The following is a 25,132-nucleotide window of genomic DNA, read 5'->3' as shown; positions in this document are numbered from 1 at the left end:
ATAGCAGCAACAAAGGGATTTCCCCCACATATAGCTAGTCAGCAACTTTTATGCTTTTTTTCCCTTTAGTGAGTACAATTGATATATGACATCTAACTTTGAAACCAAACATTTTCCTAAGCATATATTCCACTTCTGTTGCTCCTGTTTTCTGTTTTCATATGTAACTGCCTCTCTGGTAAACTCTGGCTCAATATCACACTTATAATACACATATAATATTATGCTATGTATTTTAGAGCCTTGACATTCATATTTGCTTGTTTGTCACTTTCTGATATGAACATTAGTCATTCCTTCCATGCATGAAAACCCACTGCTGATCAAACAAAGGTTTTCAAGTTGCTTTTCAAATTTCAGAGAAAGCAACTTTATATTTTCAGGTGCAAGTGAATGGCAATGGTTTAAGGGCCCTTTCTCATTAGTTTTTCCTCAAAGCACTGAGTTGGTAAACCACTATAGTGGGCTGAACCATATCCCACCACTGTTTGAAGCCAATCCGTGCTATTGGCTTCTCTATAAGGTAAAAGATGACAAAGCCTAATAGATTGTACATACCTTGAGGTTGCTTCTGAATGGCATCCAAACAAGGAGGAAAATATACTGATAAAGAAAAAAAAGGGGGGACACTCAAATAACACATCCTAGATCTGAATGGATGAAATATTCCCATTGAATACTTTGTTCTGTACAAAGTTGAATGTGCACAACAGCATGTGAAATTGATTGTCAGTCAGTGTTGCTTCCTAAGTGGACAGTTTGATTTCATAGAAGTTTGATTTACTTGGAGTTATATTGTGTTGTTTAAGTTTTCCCTTTATTTTTTTGAGCAGTGTATTTCCTTACTGCTGCTAAAGTTTATTTAAGCCTGTCTCACTTAGGAGCTGGGAGTAAGATGAAGATAAGATTAAGAAAGGATGATGGATACAAAGATGCCACCAGGGCTTGTACTAGGTTAAGTAAAGCAGAGACATTTCATACATGATGCACTTCAGAGGGAGAAAGGTGGGATAGATGTCAGTGCTGCCTTCTCCAACCTGGTGCTTTTTAGGCACACTGATTTTTCATATTGACTTTGATCAGATAATCTTCCACAACGGCCAAACCAGCACACTGCTATTTATATCAGCAGCTCTAATTACTGGAGCCCCACCCAAACACAGGTGGCCTCTCTTATCTCCTGTAATATTTCCTCAATTGGTCTCTTCTATGCATAATTCTGCGCCTGCGTGGGTCTAACACTTCCTCATCCGAATCAACCGAAGATAATGGAGATTGGCTTCCTGGGCTATGTGCCAAACCCCCCTCTTCCAAGTCAACCCGACCTTCTTCTTCGTCCGAGGAAACTGCACTACCTGACTCTGTTGGCAATAAAACAGGCCTATGACATGTTGATGTTTCCCCTGCATCCACCTCCACATTCCTTGGGCAGGAGCTGGGCCAATGCCAACCACAACAATAGGGATGACAGAATTCATTTGACTAGGAGGTTTCAATTGCAATCTTGTCTTTGGTTACATTTAATTAACTCTTCGGCAGCTTAGTTTAACTAGAATTGAAGTAGAATTCAGTAGTTCACACTATTAAGTAGTCAATTATATTGTTACAGTTAGAGGTTATACATTACTTTTCCTGTCATACATAGAAGATAGCAGTTGTTGCAACAGTCACATCTATAATCTATAATCTAAAGCTATTTTATTCTGTTCTGGAATTTATCCTGTTTGACCCAGTTGCTATGTTTTTAGATGGTCTTTACAAATATTAGTTTAATTATTGTCAAATTTGTATGATAGTAACAGTTGCAGAAGGCTGATTTGTCACGCATGGCTGCAGGGAACTTCTGTTTCACAACACATTTTCCTAAGTCCTTACAGTAAAACTAATCAATGCGTGATGCAATGAAGGGTGTTGGTGTTCAGCCAACTTGTCACACCGCCTGAAGCTCATCAGGGCTGAAAAGGAGTGACTGACCCAAAGTGACATACATACCTAAAGGAGGATGAGAACCTGGATTTCCCCACTCCCAAATCAGCACCTTACCATGACGCCATATTCTCAGACGTGCAAGAATATGAATATAGTCACACACACACAGCTATTTTAACTTAAAGGCAACAAATGTTTAGAAACTACCAAGTGCACCGATCAATACTTTGAATTGATTTCAATGAATAAAATCAATTCGATTGATTTTATTCTTAAAATTAATAATGTTTGGTGTTGATGGCTTAAATCCAAAAAGCTACCCAGCCATCAGTATGAAGGAATTCACTTCAATCAATTCACCTATTCATGCAATTAAACAATTCAATTCTGAATTGCAGAGTCCATTTTTAAGACATAGTGATACCTTGTCTTACAAACTTAATTGGTTCTGGGACGAGGTTCTTAAGGTGAAAAGTTTGTAAGACGAAACAATGTTTCCCATAGGAATCAATAGGAAAGCAATTAATGCATGCAAACCCAAAATTCACCCCTTTTGCCAGCTGAAGCGCCTGTTTTTGCGCTGCTGGGATTCCCCCGAGGCTTCCCTCCATGGGAAAACCCCACCTCTGGACTTCTGTGTTTTTGCAATGCTGCAGGGGAATCCAAGCAGGGGAATCCCAGCATCACAAAAATATTGAAGTCCTCGAAACCCCACCTCTGGACCTGTGTTTTTGCGATGCTGGGATTCCCCTGAGGCTCCCCTCGCTGGGAAATCCCACCTCCGGACCTCTGTTGCAGCATCACAAAAACACGGAACACAGAAGTCCGGAGGTGGGGTTTCCCATGGAGGGGAGCCTCTGGGGAATCCCAGCAGCGTAAAAACGGGTGCTTCACTGGCAATGGAAGTCTGGAGGCGGGGCATCCCAGTGGCGGCGGTGGGTTTGTAAGGTGAAAATAGTTTGTAAGAAGAGGCAAAAAAATCTTAAACCCCAGGTTTGTATCTCGAAAAGTTTGTATGACGAGGCATTTGTAAGACGAGGTATCACTATATTATGTTGAAAGAGAGACCAGAAATTTACAATATACTGATTATATTTGATAGCGATAGCGATATTCTTGGCAAAAGCTGTACAGTGATTCCCCGCTCGTTGCGAGGGTTCCGTTCCAGGACCCCCCGCAACGAGCGGGATTTCGCGAAGTAGCGCTGCGGAAGTAAAAACACCATCTGCGCATGTGCAGATGGTGTTTTTACTCCCGCAGCGCTAGCGAGGAGCCGAAGATTGGGGGCGGTGCGGCTGTTTTAAAATGTCGCCGCCGGCATGGGGGGCTTCCTAGCAGCCCCCCAAACCCGGGTTGGGGGTCCGGGGGGTGCTGGCAAGCCCCCCATGCCGGCGGCGACATTTTAAAACAGCCGCGCCGCCCCCAATCTTCGGCTCCTCGCTAGCGGGCAGGCAGGCGGCGGACAAGCCGTTCGCTGGCGCTGTCTGTCGGCGCTTTCGAGCCGAGTCCCGGAGCGAATTCGCTCCGGGACTCGGCTCGAAAGCGCCGACAGACAGCGCCAGCGAACGGCTTCTCTGCGCTGGCTGTCGGCGCTTTCGAGCCGAGTCCCGGAGCGAATTCGCTCCGGGACTCGGCTCGAAAGCGCCGACAGACAGCGCCAGCGAACGGCTTCTCCGCGCTGGCTGTCGCCGCTTTCGAGCCGAGTCCCGGAGCGAATTCGCTCCGGGACTCGGCTCGAAAGCGCCGACAGACAGCGCCAGCGAACGGCTTCTCCGCGCTGGCTGTCGCCGCTTTCGAGCCGAGTCCCGGAGCGAATTCGCTCCGGGACTCGGCTCGAAAGCGCCGACAGACAGCGCCAGCGAACGGCTTCTCCGCGCTGGCTGTCGGCGCTTTCGAGCCGAGTCCCGGAGCGAATTCGCTCCGGGACTCGGCTCGAAAGCGCCGACAGACAGCGCCAGCGAACGGCTTCTTCGCGCTGGCTGTCGCCGCTTTCGAGCCGAGTCCCGGAGCGAATTCGCTCCGGGACTCGGCTCAAAAGCGGCGACAGCCAGCGCCAGCGAACGGCTTCTCCGCGCTGGCTGTCGCCGCTTTCGAGCCGAGTCCCGGAGCGAATTCGCTCCGGGACTCGGCTCAAAAGCGGCGACAGCCAGCGCCAGCGAACGGCTTCTCCACGCTGGCTGTCGCCGCTTTCGAGCTGAGTCCTGGAGCGAATTCGCTTCAGGACTCAGCTCGAAAGCGGCGAGAATGAACGGCGTGGGCGGGCAAAGGGCGGGCGGCAGTGAGGAGTTTGCGTGGGCGGTGGGGAAACTCCTTGCTGATGCCCGCTGCTCGCCCTCCCGCCAGCAAGAGGGGGAAGACCCAGGGAAGCCGCCCAGCAGCTGATCTGCCAGGCGCCATCTACGCATGCGTGCCCATAGAAAAGGGCACACATGCGCAGATGGTGTTTTGACTTCCGGGTTGAAAAATCGCAAATTACCCTGTTCGCAATGGTCGGGGACGCAATAACCGGGGGATCACTGTATTTGATAAATAAAAAATTGTGCAGAAAGAAGAGAAAATCACCCATTTTGGGATTTTGTCCATAACACAGAACATAAAGATTTATAGGTCTGGGGGAAAAAGAGGGTTGTTTTAGTTAAATTTTTCCCTTTTATAGTAAATTTTTCTAAAGTGCTGTAATATTTGATTCATATCTGAAATGTCACCAGGAATGTCTGAAACTTACATGGGAAGAAACCCAAATATGCCAAGACCTTCAAAAGGTCTTAGGTAATAAGGTAATTTATTCAGAATAATATATATAGATATATAATTTATATCTATATATATTCTGAATAAATTACCTTATTTTTTTTGGATTATTAAGCAAATAGATAATATTTAATAAAAACAGCTTGAATGAAAAATGTGGGATAGTTTAGGGGAGGGGAAACCCGCTGTAATTTTGCATTTTTGAATACATGAATCTGGATAAAAGATTAAATATGCTAATCTGAGAAATGAATACAACTTGATAATAAAAAGTCCTCCCTCTTACATCATGTTACATTTATGAAGCTGAGAATAAGAAAATCATCATCACATAAAAATGGCCAGTGAGTAGTATAACATTCTTATTTCTTCCTATATTGAAAGTAGAGCATTATAAACATTTACAATCAATTCATAAATGACTGATACAAAACAGTATCTTTGTGGAGCTGTAAAGCTAAATGCCCTTATAAATAAATCAGCAGGCTTTGGTTTTGCTTATTAGTCATTGGCATAAACAGGGTATGGGTATAATTATCTAAAGCAGAAGTATCAAAAAAATATGCTCCAGTTCTTTGGTTCCTTTTCACTGCGGCATAATCCTAATGTAGATGTTACCATTAATTGAGGAACCCAAATGCGGAAGGAAATCAGTGGCAAAGCTTAACCAAATCTTAGGAGATTCTGATAAAATTATTGCAAAGAGTAAGAGGATTCTATTGGTGTTGCAGCTGGATTTAGGTGGCATTAACATAAGTAAAAACCAATAGATCATTCTCAGTTGGCAGAAATTTCTATTATTCTTAAAAATGGAAAAACAGAAACTTGAGTCTGGCCATGTTACAGTATTGACTTGAGTATTACTTGAGTTGAATGGCTTGGAAGAGGGCACATGTTTAGACACAGTGCTATGTATGGGCTAATGAAATATTGTCTTTTCTGCTGCATGAGAGTTGCATAGTAATAAAAGTCCCCTTATAATATTTTCCAGATATTCTATGAAGTTATTGAAAAGCATGGGGGTTACCTTGAATACCATAGCATTACAAAATCCACAAGGTGAAAAATCAGTCTCCCTAATTCCATCTTCTTCAAGAAAAGACCACAGCCATTTTCATAAGGTGCCTCAATCCATGTAGGATGAACACCAGGTAAATACTTTAAAATGGTAGAATGATATTATACAGGTCATCCTCAACTTATAATTATAATTGAGCCCCAAATTCCCATTGCTAAATAATTAATAATAATAATTTATTAGATTTGTATGCCACCCCTCTCCAAAGACTTGGAGCGGCTCACAACAAACAATATACAGCGTACAAATCCAATGTTTAAAAAACAGTTTTAAAAAACCCTTATAATAAAAAGCAATCATACAACCCAAACAAACCATACACAAACTATAATAGCTAAGGGGTATATCAATTTCCCCATGCCTGGCAATATAGGAGCTTACGAAAGGCAAGTTTAGTGTTGTGTCCCATTTTATGATACTTTTGCCACATATATGTGAATCACTGAAGTTGTTAAGTGAACTATGCAGTTATTAAGCAAATCTGGCTTCCCCCATTGACTTCGCTTGTTGGAAGTCAGCTGGGAAGGTTACAAATGGTACTCACATGACTCAGGGACAGTGCAATAGTGATAAATACATAAGTTACCAAGCACCTGAATTTTGATTAAGATTGTGGAGATGCTAGAATAGTTGTAAGTGTGAAAACCAATCATAAGTCATTCTTTTCAGTGCCGTGGTATCTTTGAACAGTCACTAAATGAATAATTGTATGTCACAGTAGTGAAACATCTAGGACAGTGATGGCAAACTTTTTCCTTCTTATGTGCCAAAAATAGGTTTGTATGTGTGCCAACACACAACTCCCATGTGCACCACACTGCATATGCACACATGCCCCTGCATGTGCCCTGTTGGGTTTTTTCACCCTCAGACTTCCTTGAAGCCTCCAGAGAGTGAAAAATGGCCCAACAGGCAAACCAGAAGTCCATTTTTCCAAATTTCCAGTTTGCCCATTGGCCCATTTTTCCCACTTCGGAAGCTTCAGGGAAGCCTCCTCAAGTCTGGAGAAGGCAAAAAGTGTCTTCCCAAAGATCGAAAATCAGCTGGGCAGCACGTGCATGCTCACTGGAGCCAACATAGGGCAATGCGTCATATGCCCTCAGTTATGGCATGTGGCATGCATGCCATTAATTCACCATCACAGATCGAGGACAACAATTGCTGCCCTTCTTCAACTAACTGATGAAGGTTGGTCAAAAAATTCTGACCTTCCTTTGACAACTCTTAAGAGTATTTCCATGAACTTGTGTGAGAGACTATTTAGACAGTAGAGTGAGTCCGACAGCAGCAGAATTGCTACTGGAGTTCCCAACACATTTTCAGACATTTGACAGTGTCAAACAAGAAGTCCCTAATAAGGAAGATGGAAACTTTTCTAGATGAACCGTTGCACTTACCTGAACGGTCTTCTCGCTGCACTGCAAGGAGAGTCCAACATGGGTTAATCTTCAGCCTAGCTGGAAGGGACTGAGTTAAAAATTAGCATAATTTACTGGTCCAACCCCCATGCTGCCCTTCCCGGGTCAGTCTTACAATAAAACGAAGTCATAGTGATAGTAAACCAAAGAACTTTATTAATCAACTAACTTGGAAGTAACTCAAACTATGACAACCCTGAGACCCTGGGCCCAAACAGCCGGGTGGGTTTGGACTCTCCTTGCAGTGCAGCGAGAAGACCGTTCAGGTAAGTGCAACGGTTCTTCTCCACTTGCACTGCTTCGGAGAGTCCAACATGGGATATACCCAAGCTTAACTTATTAGGGGGGGAAAAGGCTGGACCAGGGGCGCAGTATCGGTGCAAACTCTCTGCAGTACTCTGCGTCCAAAGGTTGCTTCAGCAGAAGCGAAAGTGTCCAATCTGTAATGTTTAACGAATGTATTAGGCGTGGCCCAAGTTGCCGCACGGCAAATATCGTCGATCGGGGCCTGTGTCGTCCATGCCGCTGAAGTGGCCGCACTCCTTGTTGAGTGTGCTGTGATGCCTCTTGGTATCGGTGTAGACCTTGATTTGTAGGCAGTGATGATGCAGGAACGAATCCAGCAACTAATTGTCTTGGGCGAAACTTTACTCCCCATAGATGCTGGAAAATATGAGACAAATAGGGCTTCCGTTTTTCTAAAGATGTTAGTCCGTCTAATATACAACTTGATGGCCCGTCGAACATCCAACTTGTGCCATCTCAGTTCCAGTGGATGAGACCCCTGGGCACAAAAGTCCGACAGCACAATGTCTTGAGATCTGTGAAAAACCGTGTTCACCTTAGGTAGGAAGGCAGGATCTGGTCGGAGGACCACTCTGTTGGTGTGGAAGATGCATAAGTCCGGTCGTACTGATAAGGCTGAGAGCTCGGAGACCCTCCTTGCTGATGTGATTGCAGTGAGGAAAGCCATCTTTAGTGATAACAGACGCAGCGGTATCTCCCTCAAGGGTTCAAAGGGAGGCTCCGTGAGGGCCTGTAACACTAGTGGCAGATCCCATGTGGGGAAACGGTGTATAGTAGGAGGTCTGATGTTCGCTGCTCCTCTAATAAAATCCCGAATCCATGGGTGCTGGGAGATTGGAGTAGCAAAGTCCATCTTAAGTATAGTGGCAATAGCTGCCGTTTGTCTGCGAAGTGTATTTGGAGCCAATCCTTTATCCAGACCGGCTTGTAAGAACTCCAGAATCTGAATCACTGACGGTGACTGAGGATCCTGATTACGACCTCTGCAGAAGGAGCAGTAAGCCTTCCAGGTAGCTTGGTAAATTTGTGTCGTGGAAGGACGGCGTGCTGCCTGTATGGTGGATATCACTTTATCCGGAACCCGTTCCTTCCTTAACCTCTCCCCCTCAAGTGCCACACGGCAAGACTCCACCACTGGGGGTCTGGGTGGCAAATTGACCCCTGCATCAGTACCACCTTGTGATGTGGAATGCGCCAAGGGGGAGAAATTGAAAGGTCCATGAGGTCCGCAAACCAAGGGCGTCTGGGCCAGTGAGGAGCCACCAGGAGAATTTCTGCTTGTTCTTGTAATAGTTTGTGTATTACCCTCGGTATTAGGCAGACGGGAGGGAATGCATACAGCAGACCCTCCGGCCACGGGCAGGCTAGAGCATTGATCTGTTCCGCTCCTGGTGATGGGAACCTTGAGAAGAACCTCGGTAAGTGGCTGTTGTGGCAGGTGGCGAATAAGTCCACTTCCGGAGTCCCAAATCTGCGCACAATGTCCAGAAAAAGATCTGAGCTCAGGCTCCACTCTGTCGGGTCGATAGTGGTCCGACTGAGCCAATCCGCCTGTATGTTGGAGGTGCCGGATATGTGCTCTGCTCGTAGAGATGCGAGATGTTGCTCTGCCCACCTGAACAGGGACTGAGATTCTCTCATCAGGCGACCTGATTTCGTGCCGCCTTGATGGTTGATGTGTGCCCTGGTCGCCACATTGTCTGTAAGTATCAGTACATTTTGGCCCCTCACCAGGCCCGTGAAGTGTCGGAGAGCCAGGTGGACCGCTCTGAGTTCCAAGTAATTGATGTTGGGACATGCGAGGTCCTCTGGACTCCATAATCCTTGGGCCATTCCTACCTTGGAGTGAGCTCCCCAACCTGAGAGACTCGCGTCTGTAGTTATTGTCACCTCTTGTTGTAGCAGGAACGGCGACCCTTGATGTAGCGCTGACGACTTCCACCATGGGAGCGATCGGCGCACCTCTGGTGAAATTGTCACCAATCTGGAAGAGTGGCTGGTCCGGTTTTGTTGAAAGGGAATGAGAAACCACTGCAGTGGTCTGGCATGGAGCCTGGCCCAGGGAACAATGTCTATGCAGGATATGAGAACTCCCAACAGTTGGGACAGAAAAGCCAGTGTTACTGTACGGCTGCGCTGCAATTCTGTGATCAACGCCTTGACCTTGACCTGGCGGTCTGATGACAGGAAGACTTTGCCCTCCTCCGGTTTTAGGCCATCTGCCACATCGGAAGGGACTAATGCATTAGATACTAGGGCTGCAATTGGAGCATCCACCGATGGAAATTCCAGTAACTTTTCCAATTCTGGCTCAAATGCGTAAAACTTACGCTCAGAGGCTGTTGGGCCTAGAGCAGCTGCTGGATATTGCCAAGGCCTCTGTACATTGTCCAAAAAAAGTTTAGGGGCTGGTATAAGGTCAGCATCCCTTTGGAGCTCCGTGAGCACCCTCGAGGCCAGAGGAGGAGCTGATGTTGGATCTGTGGGCTTTTCAGGGGTGCCCAGAGCCACAGTCATCTTTGCCTTATTGAGCAGTACGCGAAAGATAGCGGGCCTAAAGAGGCCTGTATACGCTGGTGGTTCCGGGGGTGCCCCTTCATCCTCAGACAGGCCATCATCTGGCTCTGATCCCTGTCCTCTGAACGCAGGGTCCTCAAGGAATGAATCATGCGCAGGTGACGAGGGAGCTGGGGCTGCCCAAATATTTCTTTGCAGGGAAGGAGGAGGAAGTGGGTGTGGAGAGGCAGGGGGTGCACTTGCCGTGTATTGTTGTACCCCAGCTGCTATGCCATGCGAATATGCTGAAGCGATCATATCCTGCAAGGCTGGTGGTAGGCGTTGCCAGGTATCTAGAGATGATCTGAGCCCAGCAGCTGTTGGGGTAAATGTGGCTGTAGGCAATGGTTGAGGTGCCATGTGCCATGCAGGAGAAACAGAGGGTGGCCTGGTAACCTCAGGCCTCATAGGTTCTGCCACCTGGGATGGGCCCCCGAACCTATCTGGAGACCAGTCCTTGTCTGTGGCCAAACCACTTCCTTCTGGGAGTCTTGGGGGGGTCCCAGTTATCATGCTCCCACTCTGACCTGGCACTGATGACACAGCGGCATTGCATTGCTTCTGAGCCTCCAGTTGCTCCTCCAATGCCTTAGTTCGACGCTCGGCCTCTCTTAATCCGGATGATGATTGAGAGGTTTTTGACTTTGCCTTTGAGGAGTGAGTCTTCTCCTTGGCTTTTGCCGCTGAGGGCTCTGCTGTCCCCTGCTGTGGAAGATCAGCCATTGGGGAATTAATTCCAAGCCTCCGCAACGTAAGGGTAGAGAAAAGAACTTTTTCTTTTGTTATAACAAGTATTACCGAGCGAAAAATGGCCACCGCTGTCCTTTTCCTGTGTAACAGGAAATCCGGTCTCTTCCTGCCTCTCTAGGCACTAAGCCGGAAGTCGGTTGCTCCAAAATGGCGGCCCCCTGTGTGCCGCGCCATCTTTTAATGGCCGCTCCCTTACGTAGCCGTCTCAGGCGGCAAAAGGGAATCGTCGGATTAGCTCCGATCCCGGGCGGCGTTTTTGGGCGGGAAATTCAAATTCCTGCTCGCCCTGGCCCAACTTGCTCGAAAAACGCCTTGCCCTGAGGTATGGCCGTGCAGGCCGGGGACCTCTGTCGATGGCGGTCTGTGGCGGGAGATTTGAATCTCCTCCTGCCGTGTCCAAAAAAACCGCTCCAAAGGACGGTATGGCCGCGCAGGCCAGGGACCTCCATCACTGGTAACACCCAGTCTTGGGAGCTGTACCCACGCAGGGAAGAGGCTCCGACCTGGGGAAGACGATTTAAGGGCAATACTCCACAGAGTAGGGGCCCAATCACATCGAGGTGAGCTGCTCCATGATTCTGAAAGAGAAACAGAAGGGAGAAAAATCATTAAGCACATTTAGCATAGTTAAATTCATATAAATATACAATTAAAATCAATTAAAAAACAATTAAAACTACTCCTAGACTCTAAGAGTCCTAGGAGGAAAAACTCATGTGTCCCTACACTATGACTGAGTTTTTTAGACTGACCCGGGAAGGGCAGCATGGGGGTTGGACCAGTAAATTATGCTAATTTTTAACTCAGTCCCTTCCAGCTAGGCTGAAGATTAACCCATGTTGGACTCTCCGAAGCAGTGCAAGTGGAGAACATTCCATTTCCTTGTTCTTTGAGCTGTTCTCAGTATTACATTTGAAAAATGCATCCTTTCTACTGGCTAACCTAGATTTGAATAGCAGCATTAAACCTCAGAAAGTTGCAGACAAATCATCACATTAAACTTCAGTCATGGTTCATATATAATGATAAACCATAATAATATGTTTCATTTGGTTTGGCTCTGGCTGTATAGGACAGGTGCATATTATGGTTATAGGGGAATTCAGAGGGCTAATGGCTTTGATTATGAGCAATAAACCAATGTAGGGTCAGGTTTTGTACACTCTCAGCTATGTTTAAAAAATGTAGCCTGTTTCCTTCTAATGGAGCAATGCTTTCTGAACATATTCCTACTCTGCTTGCAGGATAAAACTCAAAGCAGAAAAGCACAGCTGGAACTACTTTATAAAATGAGAAAATTCAAAAAGAAATATTTTAGCAAAATGTGCTAACGTTGTTCCATGTAATTAGGACTCCTTGGTGCTATCTGAGCTTGCTTGTTTTCTTACAGACGTTTCATTACCCTTAACTATGGTAGTATCATCAGTGCTAGTAAGGAGTGTTGTTTGCTGTCAGTTAATATTCTGATGGCTTGCCTGTCCGTGTTGGTGGGAGTGGTTTTAGAGATCTTTTGGTTGGGCTGTTTACTGGTTTCCTTTATTGGTAAGTGCAATTACATTTGAACATTTGCTATCCCGTAAACATGCAACTGTTGCCTAGGGGAAAATTCACAAGATCCTGGTTCCATTCCAGAGCAAATTAATACAGATCATGTGCAATGGCTGAAAGTTATTTTTATTATAGCAAACATGTAGTTCTTTGAGCAAGATTTGTCCTTCTTGGAGTAGATACGATTTTAAAGCTTTTTCTACTATTTCAAAGTTTCTTCTACGATTTCAAAGCCAGTTGCATCTAATGCAGAAACCAAAAAATGGTGTGTCCTAATCCTGCTACCTTTAGGCATGAAAATTGGCTGGGTGAATTTGGGCCAGTCACCCTCAGCTCAACCTATCTCCAGAGTTGTTGTTGTGAGAAAAATAGGAAGAAGAGGGAGAATTAAGTATGTTGCCAACTTGAGTTATGTATAAAAATAATACAGATGGAAATACGAACAGACTAACAAACCACATTGATTTGAGGATGCTCTTTTCACCAAATCTTATTTCTGAAAAGAAAATTTCAGTTTCTTGCAAGGAATGAAGCTTTCACTCTGGAACACTGTACATATTTATTTTATCATTTATTTAAATATCTTATATTTTTTGCATTTACAAACTTTAATAAGTACTCATCTCCCTGCTTCTTATTAAAAGCAGAGATTGCTTCTGTAATCTCTGAGGATCATGTACAAAACTAGATGACATTTATATATATATATATATATATATTTATATAATCTCTTAAGATTAACAAAGTGTGAAGAAAAACTAAAGCATAATCTATATCTAGTGGCTCTTTCACAAGTATTGGAAAATCAGTGCTCAGCTAGGGATCCTAGAAGGCCAAGTTTATTTTTAACTGGTACAAAGTATAATTGAAGGAAATATATCTCTGTTGGAATACAGTAACAAAATGTACAGATGATAGACGGATAGATCTACATTATTCTAAACCAAAATGGCACCCAAATCAAGAAAAATATTTTAGAAGATTACCCTGACTACCAGTCCTTGAGAACCAGCCTTATATAATCTGTCATAACAAAAAAGATTCCATTCATGATTTATTCATTAATTAATGTTTGGATAACATTTCCAGCATCATGGTTGCTGGACTCGCTCAATAAGATTTTTTAAAGCCTTTTTTAAAATAGAGAAATGGATCAAAAGAAGGCGTTATTGCCACAGTACTTCAAACTGTTTCAAATACTGTATTTTACCATACCGAACCATAATAATAATAATAGTAGCAATAATCAAACAGGGAATTGGGCCTGGAGAAGTAAACCGCACTAGGAACAGCATTTGGCAGCAGCCCATATCAGTGGACACTTGATGCTGTTTTGCAAATGGAATAAGGTGACACCAGATTCAAAAATGTGCACTCCCTCTATGATACATTCCTAAAGTTACTAGTGTGATTGCATAATTTATATTGCACAATTGTATAAAACATAAATACTAGCTATCTGAGGTTTTAAATACAAAATACAAATCATGTATTATTTTAGACATAAATCCTTTTTTCAAGTGCAAATTAGATGTGCCTTTCTTCCTATAAAAACACATTATGAAGGTACAAATGTAATCCTCCTCTCGTAATATGCCAATATTTATAAACCCCTTTTTCTTTCTCAGAACAGATCTATACATACAGTATTTAAGAAAACATATTTATTTACATGAACTGGAAATACATCGAAGCAGCTTTAAGAACTGGATCTCAACTCTGGTATGAAGGAAGAAAATACAATAGGGAGACAAACCACCCATCCAATTTATGCTGGTTGCTGTGGGTTCACATTGATAGGAGGATGTCCTAGGAGACCAATACGTTGTTTTTGCTTCCTCTGCTCTGTCATCTGGAAAATTGAAACATTTACTCAGTAGACACAAATACTTCCTGTACGTCAGACCACAGAATAAGCTATTGCTATTTATTGTGGTCATCTTTATTTCCCAAAGTTTATTGCAACAAGTGATGCACTCTTGCCTGCTACAGTTAGCGAAAACAAAGCTAATCCATTTATTTACAAAGTTTGGAAACCATCAGAGGGAACTGAAGCAATCCAACGCTGATCCTATTATTTGATCAGAAGATCTGTTCTGTTAGGCCAATAGTTCGTTGTGATTTAACTCTGAATACCATCAATTTCATTGAGGGTTGCATCAAGGTTGTGTTTGACCTTGGGGGCCGGGGGGAGTGTGGCTAGGGGTGGGCATGGTTAGCTCCACATCACTTGTCGTGGGCACTTGCCAGTAAAAATGGACTCCTGAGCTCTGTTTTCAGCTGCCATGGTATCTTGACACATTTTGCCAGTGAAGGAGGGCTTGGGAGGTCTGCATTTGGCCCTCCAGAGCCAAAAACAGCTCAGGAGCCCATTTTCACTGGTAGAAACACTGTGGGCCTGTCCTTCACTTTTTCCAGGGCTGCCCGGCAGGCCAGATCTAAGTATCCCATGGGCCAGATCTGGCCACAAGGCCTTGAGTTAGACACCCTATATACACTGCCAATTTTTCTGTTTTCCATTTAATCAGGTTTACACCTTTCTCAACCAACCCTATGGGTCTTATTTTAATAAACATTTTTTCTATGCTTTGTACCTGATCTTTAAGTTCCGTCAGCTGACTGGAAAGGTTAGATACCAGCTTCATCGTTGATTCAAGCTTCTCCTGCAGGTTTCTAAGTTCATTTTGTTCTCCTTCTGAGTCGCTACTAACAAGTGACATGGCACGCATCCGGGGGAACCAATCCAGATTTCTTTCCTGAAATGTAATTTATTAAAATCATATGCATTTTAATTATAAGCTATAAGCTATATTGTCAACCTTTCACAAAATTCTACTGTAAAGAAGAGGAAAAAAAGCAAATAACCTCAAACCCTAAAATATTTGCCTTGAAATATTTATCTTGGAAAATTTGCCTGATGTTCAGAAGTTATAAAACAAACCATTATTAGAATAATTGCATCTCATAGTTTTGAAGCAATTTAATCTTTAGCTGTAAGTGAATAAATATTTGGACTTGATTGCCTGGAAACATGTGCTCCTCCCCCCATTAATTCTTTCCCATTGACATTTTTTCTTCAATTTCCGGGAAGCAATCTGAAATTGCTTGAACTGAGAAAACTTTAAGGCGGAGCAAGGATGTAGAACAGGGCTGTCAAATTTGTGGCCTGCAGATCAGATGCATCACAGGCTGGCCATGCCCACACCAGGTTTAGTGAAGTGGGAAAAAGTCATGATACATCATGTGACAACAACCCTGGCACCCAGTTTGATGCCCTGATTTACAACACTGAAGCTTTATTGGAAAGAATTGTATTGTGGGTAAAAAAGAATCCGTTTTTTCTCCCAAATGAAAGGTTAAGTCTAGTTTATTGATCTTATTTATTGATTTTATTTATTTATTTATTTATTTATTTATTTATTTATTTATTTATTTATTTATTTATTTATTTATTTATTTATTTATTTATTTATTTATTTATTTATTTGATGTGATTTGATTTGATTTGTATGCCGCCCCTCTCCGTAGACTCGGGGCGGCTAACAACAGTGGTAAAAACAACATGTGACAATCCAATACTAAAGCAGCTAAAAACCCTTATTTTAAAACCAATCATACATACATAAATTGTAGAAGCCTAGGGGGAAAGAATATCTCAGTTCCCCCATGCCTGATGACAGAGGTGGGTTTTAAGAAGCTTACGAAAGGCAAGAAGAGTGGGGGCTATTCTAATCTCTGGGGGGAGTTGGTTCCAGAGGGCCGGGGCCGCCACAGAGAAGGCTCTTCCCCTGGGTCCCACCAAACGGGACCCGGGGAAGAATATAACATATTTTTCAAAGTATTGGACACAAAATAATGAGATACGTTCACAAGAGAGAAAGTGGGTTTGTTTACTTGGCTTTTGGGCTTCTACCAAAGGTGAAAGAGGGCCATTTTGGGGTGTATTCCTTGGCCATTCTGTGGAAGAACTGTTCATTTTAATGGATAGGCCTTCCTATTCTTACAGGAAACAACCACCTAGAAAGGCAGATGTTATTTTCTACAGTCCCGTAAGTCAAGAACTTTGGTACACCTGAGAGCCCTGAATAGTTTTGTTATTTTCAGCTGATGAATATGGAGGATTACGATAATGGAAAGAAAATTTGCTTGACTAGTTGGCCAAACATGGACTTAGCACAGAATCCAATCTGTAACCTGTTAAACTCCAGTCACAGACAAGAGTTTTAACTTCATATTAACAAATTAATGATGTGGATATTTGTCGATAAAGTAACTCTGCCCATTTCATGTATATACTGGTATATATTTACATCAATCTCAATATTACAATACAATATTACAATAATTGAAATCTATTGTAATACTGCAATCCAGTACTATTCTTTTGGTGCTTTCATTCTTTGTACTCCCACGTTGGGAACATTAAAATTCAGAGAAAAGTTTGGGGAGGAAGTAAGAAAGCTGGGCTGCGCAGAGAGATAACTTCTGAAACTGAAACACAGCATGTTTTATATATCGTCCTGATCCATATCTTGTAAAATACCAATTTCAACTCATTGAACAGTAGCAAAGTTGTAAATCAAATTGTATATCAATAAAAATAATGAAATAACATATTTGCATATTATTTGGGAATTCAACCATGTTGGCATATTCATTGCTCTACTTTTGCTTCTGCTATTTGTTTAATCACTTATACCTTATATCCAAATGCAGCAGTGAACTAAAGAGACAAACACAGTCATCTCCTTAAAGAGTATCTGAGGTGGTCAATCAATCACAATAATAGAGGACATCTGACTCCTTCAGTTCCATCTTGATTGGTTCCATTCTATAATGTTCACCTTTTCATTTTTAACACAACCTCTACATATTACAGGTAGTCCTTAACTTATAAAGGTTTACTTGGTGACTGTTTCAAAGTTACAATGGCACTAAAACCTAGTGACTTATTATCATTGCAGCATCCCCATGGTCACTTGATAATATTTCAGAGGCTTGGCAAGTGACTCAAGGTATAACTCATATTGCAATGTCCCAGGATCATGTGATCCCCTTTTGTGACCTTTTGACAAGCAAAGCCAATGAGGAAGCCAGATTTACTCAGCGACTGTGTTACTAACTTAACAAATAGCAGTGAAACATTTAAATATGTTAAAGTGTTAAATAAAGTTCAGGAGGGAAGTGTTTTTAATAGGAAAATGAACACAAGAACAAGGGGACACAATCTGAAATTAGTTGGGGGAAAGATCAAAAGCAATGTGAGAAAATATTATTTCACTGAAAGAGTAGTAGGTCCTTGGAACAAACTTCCAGCAGACGTGATTGGTAAATCCACAGTAACTGAATTTAAATATGCCTGGGATAAACATATATCCATCCTAAGATAAAATACAGGAAATAGTATAAGGGCAGACTAGATGGACCATGAGGTCTTTTTCTGCCGTCAGTCCTCTATGTTTCTATGTAATTCACTTGAGAACTGTAGCAAGAAAGATGGTAAAATGAGGCAAAACTCACTTAACAAATGTCTCACTTAACAACAGGAATTTTGGGCTGAAATTGTAGTCATAAGATGAGGACTTCCCATAATTTGATTTTCAAAGGAATGTTTAAATGTGACTGTTTGAAAATAACTACGCTCATAGCTAATAAATTCTATACAATGCCTATCATTGTGGATATGGGAATAGAAAGCTGTATTTCTTTGGAAAGCACTTATTGCAAATACACTCATAAATAATTTTTTAAAAAATATTATTCTAGATAACTTATTGTGGTCTGTCCCCCCCATAGGCACTCAATGTTTATGTGGTTAGAAGAAGTAAAACTATAAATGAGGTTATGTACAGAACACTTTCATAGGAAAGTAATCAGCTTTGCCATTTAATTCACCATATTAATCAGTTATATAGCTATTCTCAGCAAACATAACCCATCAGCTTAATATCAATTATTTAGGAACATTACTTCTTGAGCCATAACGTTGTTTTGTCTCTGTAAGAACACTGACTCATTTTGCTACCTCCTACTCAAAACTGTATTCATTTAAAGATTTTAGTCTAAAGGACAAATCAAAAGATTAAGCTTGGCAATCAATTTTTGTTCAAGTTCAGTAGTCAAGGATGGTGCATGCCAATGATGCAAGGTTTTGGTTTTTTTTTACTCATAACAGGTGGGCTTCAGAGGAAGTTGGCAGACCTTAGCAAAATTTTCTAAGGAGAAAAGGTTTATCAATCCTGCCAAGACCACCTTTCTTTAAAAAAAAACCAACTGCATTCCGTATAAATGACATATTTCATTATACTTGATTATACAATGTGCACATCTGTAGGCAATCTGGTGATGCAAGTTTTCAACCATTTATCTTTCAATCTTTCCTGTAAGTTGTATAAACGTATTAGAAATATGTTTCAAGTTGAATGTATATGGATTTCAATATTTGTACTAGACATGTACATAAGGAATTATATATAACTCATATATAATGCTACCTAAAACCATCTCTGTCCATTGGCCCTGATACGCCTACTTCAGTATTGGATTCCTACCTGGACAGGGATGGGAACGGCGTTCTGGTAGCGAAAATGGAGCTGTGCGTGTAGCTCTGGGTGACCAGCGGGTGGGAGCATCAGAGTGATATTTGGCTTCTGCGTACGCGCAGGAAGCAGAATCTCATGAGCGAATGCATGCGTGCGCAAGATATTGGTGACTTTTGTTGACCTTGACCAGGGTGTGTGTGCGTCTACAAATATGTGTTTTACACCAAGAATTCAAATCTTCTGTTATTTTTGCAATTGCACAACATTGAGCTTGGTAAATCCACGTCTGAATCCATACCCCACAAATGTCTCTTGTAATCCAAATACTGTTAACTTTATCTTCTCAAAATTAACTTTTTGCTACATAAATTAAAAGATTTTGTCTGCATGTTATCTAGCTATGCAAAAAAATAATCCATGCAATCATAAAACAACATCATAAAGAAATTATCTGAGTTACAAAAATGCAGGTTTTATCAAGTCTTATTTTGATTCGTTCTTCGACATCTGCTGCTGGCTTGCTTCTTGACCTCTAATATAACCCTCATGTTTCTCATGTGTATACCAGTAGTGGGTTGCTCCCAGTTTGGACTGGTTCTTAGAACTGGTAGCGCAGGTGGCAGGAGCCTCCACCCACCACCCAGGATGCTTCTGCACATGTGCGGAAGCGTTGCGTGTGCAAAAAGGTAGCAAAATAATTTACAACCCACCACTGATGTACACACTTTGCTTGCTGCCTTCTCTGACCTGTTTCACAAATCTATTGATTGGGCATGACAGGGCCACTGTAGTACCTGCACTGGTTCATTAATGAACTTTTTAATTTCCGCTGTAGTCAGCTTGAACATCAAAGGTTCATATGTATACGTTCAAACCAGTCAATCAGCTCCAGCAGAGTGGCTGCTCTGGAACTTATTAAAAGCGTTTTTCTTGCACTTAGAGAAAAATCTCACAGCACGTCATCGTCTGCATCCCTCAAGTCAATTGTCTGTTGCACACCAGTTGTCCTCTCTTGACTATTATCTGAATACAGGCGTGTCTGGACTATCATTTCACTGAAAGTGTACCAATAACGTCCATTTTTTCTTTTGTCATAATTATTTATTTTTTGTTAAAACACATTTATGCATTTCCCCCCCCCTTTGGCATACACACAAACACACACACACACACACACACACACACATGTAGGTTTTGCCATATTTGGGTTTTTTCCCCATGTAAGATTCAGAGAATCCTGGCGACGTTTTGAAAAGGTCCCACTTATCATCCTCAGACTGGTGCTTTCAGCTTTGTAAATTAATAAAAAACAAAAACCAGTGACAAATTGGAAACAATAATATTGAGCAATTCGTAAGTTTACATACCTTCATATAATTTCTCAAGCCACCACCCTTTATCCAGAATCAAAGAGAGCCATTTCTTCCAAAGCTAACAATAGTACCAAGGCAATATTTTTACTCCAAAGATATACAGTGATCCCTCGGGTTTCGCGAGGGTTCCGTTCCAAGACCCCTCGCGAAACTCGATTTTTCGCGATATAGCGGTGCGGAAGTAAAACACCATCTGCGCATGCGCGCCCTTTTTTTCATGGTCGCACATGCGCAGATGGTGGAGTTTGCGTGTGGGTGGCGGGGAAGACCCAGGGAAGGTTCCTTCGGCCGCCCAACAGCTGATCTGCTCCGCAGCGCGGCAGCAGCGAGGAGCCGAAGATGGGGTTTCCCCGTTGCCCAGGCAACGGGGAAACCCCATCTTCGGCTCCTCGCTGCTGCCGCGCTGCGGAGCAGATCAGCTGTTGGGCGGCCGAAGGAACCTTCCCTGGGTCTTCCCGCCGCCCAGGCAAAGGGGAAACCCCAAGATCGCTTGCCGCTTGCCCATTCACCCGCCCGCCCGGCCGCTCTGCTTGCCCGTTCGCCCGCCCACCTGCTCGCTTGCCCGTTCACCTGCCCGCCCGGCCGCTCCGCTTGCCCGTTCACCCGCCCGCCCGGCTGCTCGCTTGCCGCTCGAGAGCAAGAGGGGGAGAGATAGAGAAAGAGAGAGAAGGAAAGAAAGAGATGAGAGAGGGAGGAAGAGAGTGTGAGAGAGGAAGAAGCAAGATAGAGAAAGAGAGAGAGAAAGAAAGATGAGAAAGGAAGGGAGTGACGTCATCGGGTGGAAAAATCGTGATATAGCGTTTCGCAAAGATCGAGATCGCGAAACTCGGGGGATCACTGTAGTCCTGTTATCATTAAGCTTTCTAGAGGTGAAACATATCCCATGTGCTATGTGGTACACAGGTATGCATTTACTATGGTTTAAAGCCTGTTAGTCATTGCTCTTTCACATCCCATACTGTGTTTTGACTGCTTTCATCTGCACAGAGGTGGATATGATTTCACCAGAAGCAAGAGTCCACATTCAAACTCTCATTGGCTTAAATTCTTGTTTTCTAATGGCCATTTGGCCTCATTAATTTTCCTTGATGGCTTTTCATCAAGCTGGAAAGAAAAAAAAAACTTAGCTGGCCTGTGGCATTTATCTCTGCTGCCTCTACATTTAGAGAGAGCTAAATCTGAAATCTGTCAAACAGTCTTTGACATTGCCAGGCAAATGAATCCAGGTGCTAAAACCAGCACTCAGGGGTGGGTTCACGATGAGATTTTTAAAATCAACAAATTACTTTATTCCATTTGTTTTCTCAGTAGAATGTTTTATTTAGCCCACTTTGACATTTTACCATTAGTAGCATTAGATGGGAGATAGAGTGACTCGATTCACTCATCTTGGAGTGATAATATGAAGTTTTCTCTTTCATTAGCAACATGAGAAAATATCATTTTACTGAAAGAGTAGTAGATCCTTGGAACAAACTTCCAGCAGACGTGGTTGGTAAATCCACAGTAACTGAATTTAAACATGCCTGGGATAAACATATATCCATCCTAAGATAAAATACAGGAAATAGTATAAGGGCAGACTAGATGGACCATGAGGTCTTTTTATGTTTCTATTAGGAGAAGAAATGGATTGCTTCTTCTTTACAAAAGATTGGGATTGTATTAAAAGTGGGGGGGGGTTATTTCTGTGTTCAACTGGCATAGAAAGAGCAACAGAAAAATGCTTGTGAAAGGGTCACATGTTTATTTGTCTTCTGTTGCTCTTTCTTATGCCAGGTAAACACAGAAATAACTTCCCCACCCCACTTTTAATACAATCCTAATCTTTTGTGAAGGAGAAGCAATCCATTTCTTAGTAGTAGATCTGAACTTTCTCTCACTAACAGATTCTATCTGCAGCAAATTTCCTTTAGAAGGTATAAGGTAGTTCTGATCTTGGAGTGATATTATAAAGCCTCCTCTTTCATTACATTTCATTTCTATTAATCCTATTTAAAATTTTCTTTTACATTGTTTTACAGTGTTTTGGGGAACAATTGTTTATTTTATTCACTCTCTCTTTTACACTGTTTTTGACTCTAAATTTTCAAGGCTTCTATGACTATTACATTGTTTTTTTATGTAGTTGGTAATTGCTTCTGACTTATCTTAACTTGTGGGTTGTTGGCCATAGTTAAATAAATCTTCATGTCAAATAATCCTTCGGTTAGTTCAATAACACCCTTGATGTCTGACTATGCAAGCACAATACGTTAAATATAAGTGAGCCACAATCCAAAAAAATTATTATTTAATGGATTTGTTTCCATGTTTCCATCTACATCCCTCTTCCTATTGTTGTTCCCCACACCACTGTTGTTATGTACTATCTGCTGTGACCCTCCAACCACCCTGATTGAGTTTGTCAACTCCCACTTCCCAGCAAAGCTTCCTCTATTGAAACAGACAAACTGAATTAACCCACTGACGGAAGCTGGCTAACCACAAGTGTTGTTTCTGGCTAGCTCTTTTCTAGGTAATGTTGGAAAAGTCCCTTTCAAGTAGCTATCATCAGAATCTCAGACATGGGGGCGGTGATGGCCAAGCTTTAAAGCATCCACTACGACGTGTAATTTTTTTAAAAAAAATATTTAAAAGGAAGTTTCCCCACATGATGGGGAATTTAATGCATTCTGAGAAATGCTCTTCCATGCTTTCACTGAATTTCATTATAGGGGGTCTTTCCAAATGGATTTTATTTTTAAAACATCATCTACCTTGGCAGTGGTTCAAAAGAACTTTGTACTATAAGTATTCTGGCATTCCATCCACTCACCCGCAGCAACTTTCTTTTAAAATGTAGCAAATGGTTTAATAGAAAAAGAAAAAGACGTCATGAATGAAGGAAAAGGTGGAGAAATTTAAGAATGGGGTAGTGGTGGAGATAATACTGCCTGAATGTGATACACCTGACCCAATAGAGCGGGAAGGCAAGTAATGTTATGGATCCCAACCTCTAGGGCAGCGATGGCAAATCATTTTTGGTTTGTGTGCCAAAAGGTGTGCGTGCGGCTGTGTTAGCATGCGTGTACATGCCCACACCTTTCCTTTCTCCCCCATGCATATGCACCCCCTCATGCTACCTCCCTACACACCCGCACAGGCCTTTTTGAAGTCTGGTAGACAGTAGTGGGTTTATACCAGTGTGGTCCAGAGAGCTTCGCCAGTATAAACCCACTGATTTTTGGTGATTTTTTCCCTGGCGTCTCTGTGTCGGAAGAAGCCTTCCTGCCCCATCCGAAGCACAGCTGATGGCTTCTTCCACATGGAGATGCTGGGGGGAAAAAATCACTGAAAATCATTGGGTTCATATCAGTGCGACTCTCCGGACCATATCAGTGTGAGCCCACCACTGCTGGTAGGTGAAAAAAAATACCCAAATTAGCAAACTGGAAGTGCTTTTTTCTGAACGCCATACGTTCTCATGCCATACATTCCCCATCATGGCCCTAGGGCGATACAATTGGTGGGACCCAGAAGAAGGGTCTTCTCCAAGGTGGCTCCCTTTCTCTGGGACATCATTTCCCCAGGGATTAGATTGGCCCCCATTCTAGCACTCTCCTGGAAGGTGCTGAAGACCTGGTTCTGTCAATGGACCTGGGGAACCCAGAGCGAGATGGAGCCCATTAAATGGCTTGTATGAATATGTGTTATCGCTGAGATTGGGGATGGTGGTCCTTTTTTATTCATTTTTTTTAAAAAAAAATTCATATGATGTTTTTATATTCATGTAAGCCACCTTGAATCACCATGGGAGAGTTGGTAGCAATATAAATTTTCTAAACAAACAGACAAGCAAATAAATAAATATATGTCTCATTAAAAAAAGAGTTGTTAGCATGGAAAAATTAACAGATCAAGATTTTAATTTTGTTTTTTTTTAAAGTACAGGTCCAGGGGCACATTTGCACCATACGTTACGTGCAGTAATGGGCAGCAAAAAATTTTACTGCCACACTGTGGGTGTGGCTTATTTTGTGGGTGTGGCATAATGGCCATGTGATTGGATAGGAGTGGCTTGCCGGCCATGTAATCAGGTGGGAATGGCTTGAAGGATCATCATCGTTCAAGTGAACTGTTAAGTTCTCAATTTACAACCTTGCCAGTGTCGCTTGCTGGGGTGACAATTTGCTTCACATTTCCTGCGCTCTCCTTCCTGGGTCATCCCCCCCCCGCCTAAGGCTGGGCAGCTAGGCGAATGGGTGCTGCCAAAAGTATAAATGCTGCTACTGCCCCTTCCACCCACGCTTTCTGCTTCCACCTCAAGCAGGAGGTGGCCACGTGAGGCTGGAGGGGGCCAAGCAGGAGAGAGGGAAGCTCGTCCGAGGCCAGGAAAGAGGAAAAAAGCAAGGAGCGTAGATGCAGCAGCAGCAATAGGGGAAAAAAAGGAGAGTTGAGCTGAGACCAGTAATCCAGGAAGTGACAGCCGCTGATCAGTTGGAGCTGCGCACACAACTTCATTTCCGCCGGTGGAAGTGCGTTCCACACCATCCTTCCTGCTGCCCACCCCTGATTACGTGTTGTTGCACTGTTATTGTGATAACATGAGGTTGTAGTACTGTATATACTAGGAATTGTATAACATTTCCAAGAGGGATACCTACTACAAAACAATAACAATTGTCTAGAATCATGACATCCTCCTATAACTAAGAAACAAACAAACAAACAATCCAATCCCTGCCCCAAAAGATTTTGCTTTCAGCAAATTAACTAACAGGCACTCAGGGTAGATACTTAAAATCAGTAGGAAAAATAATTCAAGAATAACTTCTTAGCCATTTCTATGAGAAGAGAAAATCCTTTTTGCAGACCCATTTCCACATTTCAATTTTGATT

General features: G+C 42.7%; 1 protein-coding gene across 4 annotated transcripts in view; it reads right to left on the bottom strand.

The window, feature by feature from the left end:
- Positions 1–12,883: 12,883 nt before the first annotated feature.
- ITPR1 (inositol 1,4,5-trisphosphate receptor type 1) overlaps positions 12,884–25,132 on the bottom strand; it is a 305,443-nt gene continuing 293,194 nt past the window's right edge. For all 4 annotated transcript variants that reach the window (XM_070738264.1, XM_070738266.1, XM_070738262.1 and 1 more), the window contains 2 exons: positions 14,931–15,092; positions 12,884–14,188 (listed from right to left, as the gene is read on the bottom strand). In XM_070738264.1, coding sequence (XP_070594365.1) covers positions 14,105–14,188; positions 14,931–15,092 — 246 coding nt within the window. In that variant the 3' untranslated portion in view covers positions 12,884–14,104. The remainder of the gene's footprint in view (positions 14,189–14,930; positions 15,093–25,132) is intronic.

This window comes from Erythrolamprus reginae, chromosome 2 (assembly GCF_031021105.1).
Source record: "Erythrolamprus reginae isolate rEryReg1 chromosome 2, rEryReg1.hap1, whole genome shotgun sequence".
NCBI classification, from domain to species: Eukaryota; Metazoa; Chordata; class Lepidosauria; order Squamata; family Dipsadidae; genus Erythrolamprus; species Erythrolamprus reginae.
The sequence above is the reverse complement of the archived record's forward strand: the minus strand, read 5'-3'. Positions and strand labels throughout refer to the sequence as shown.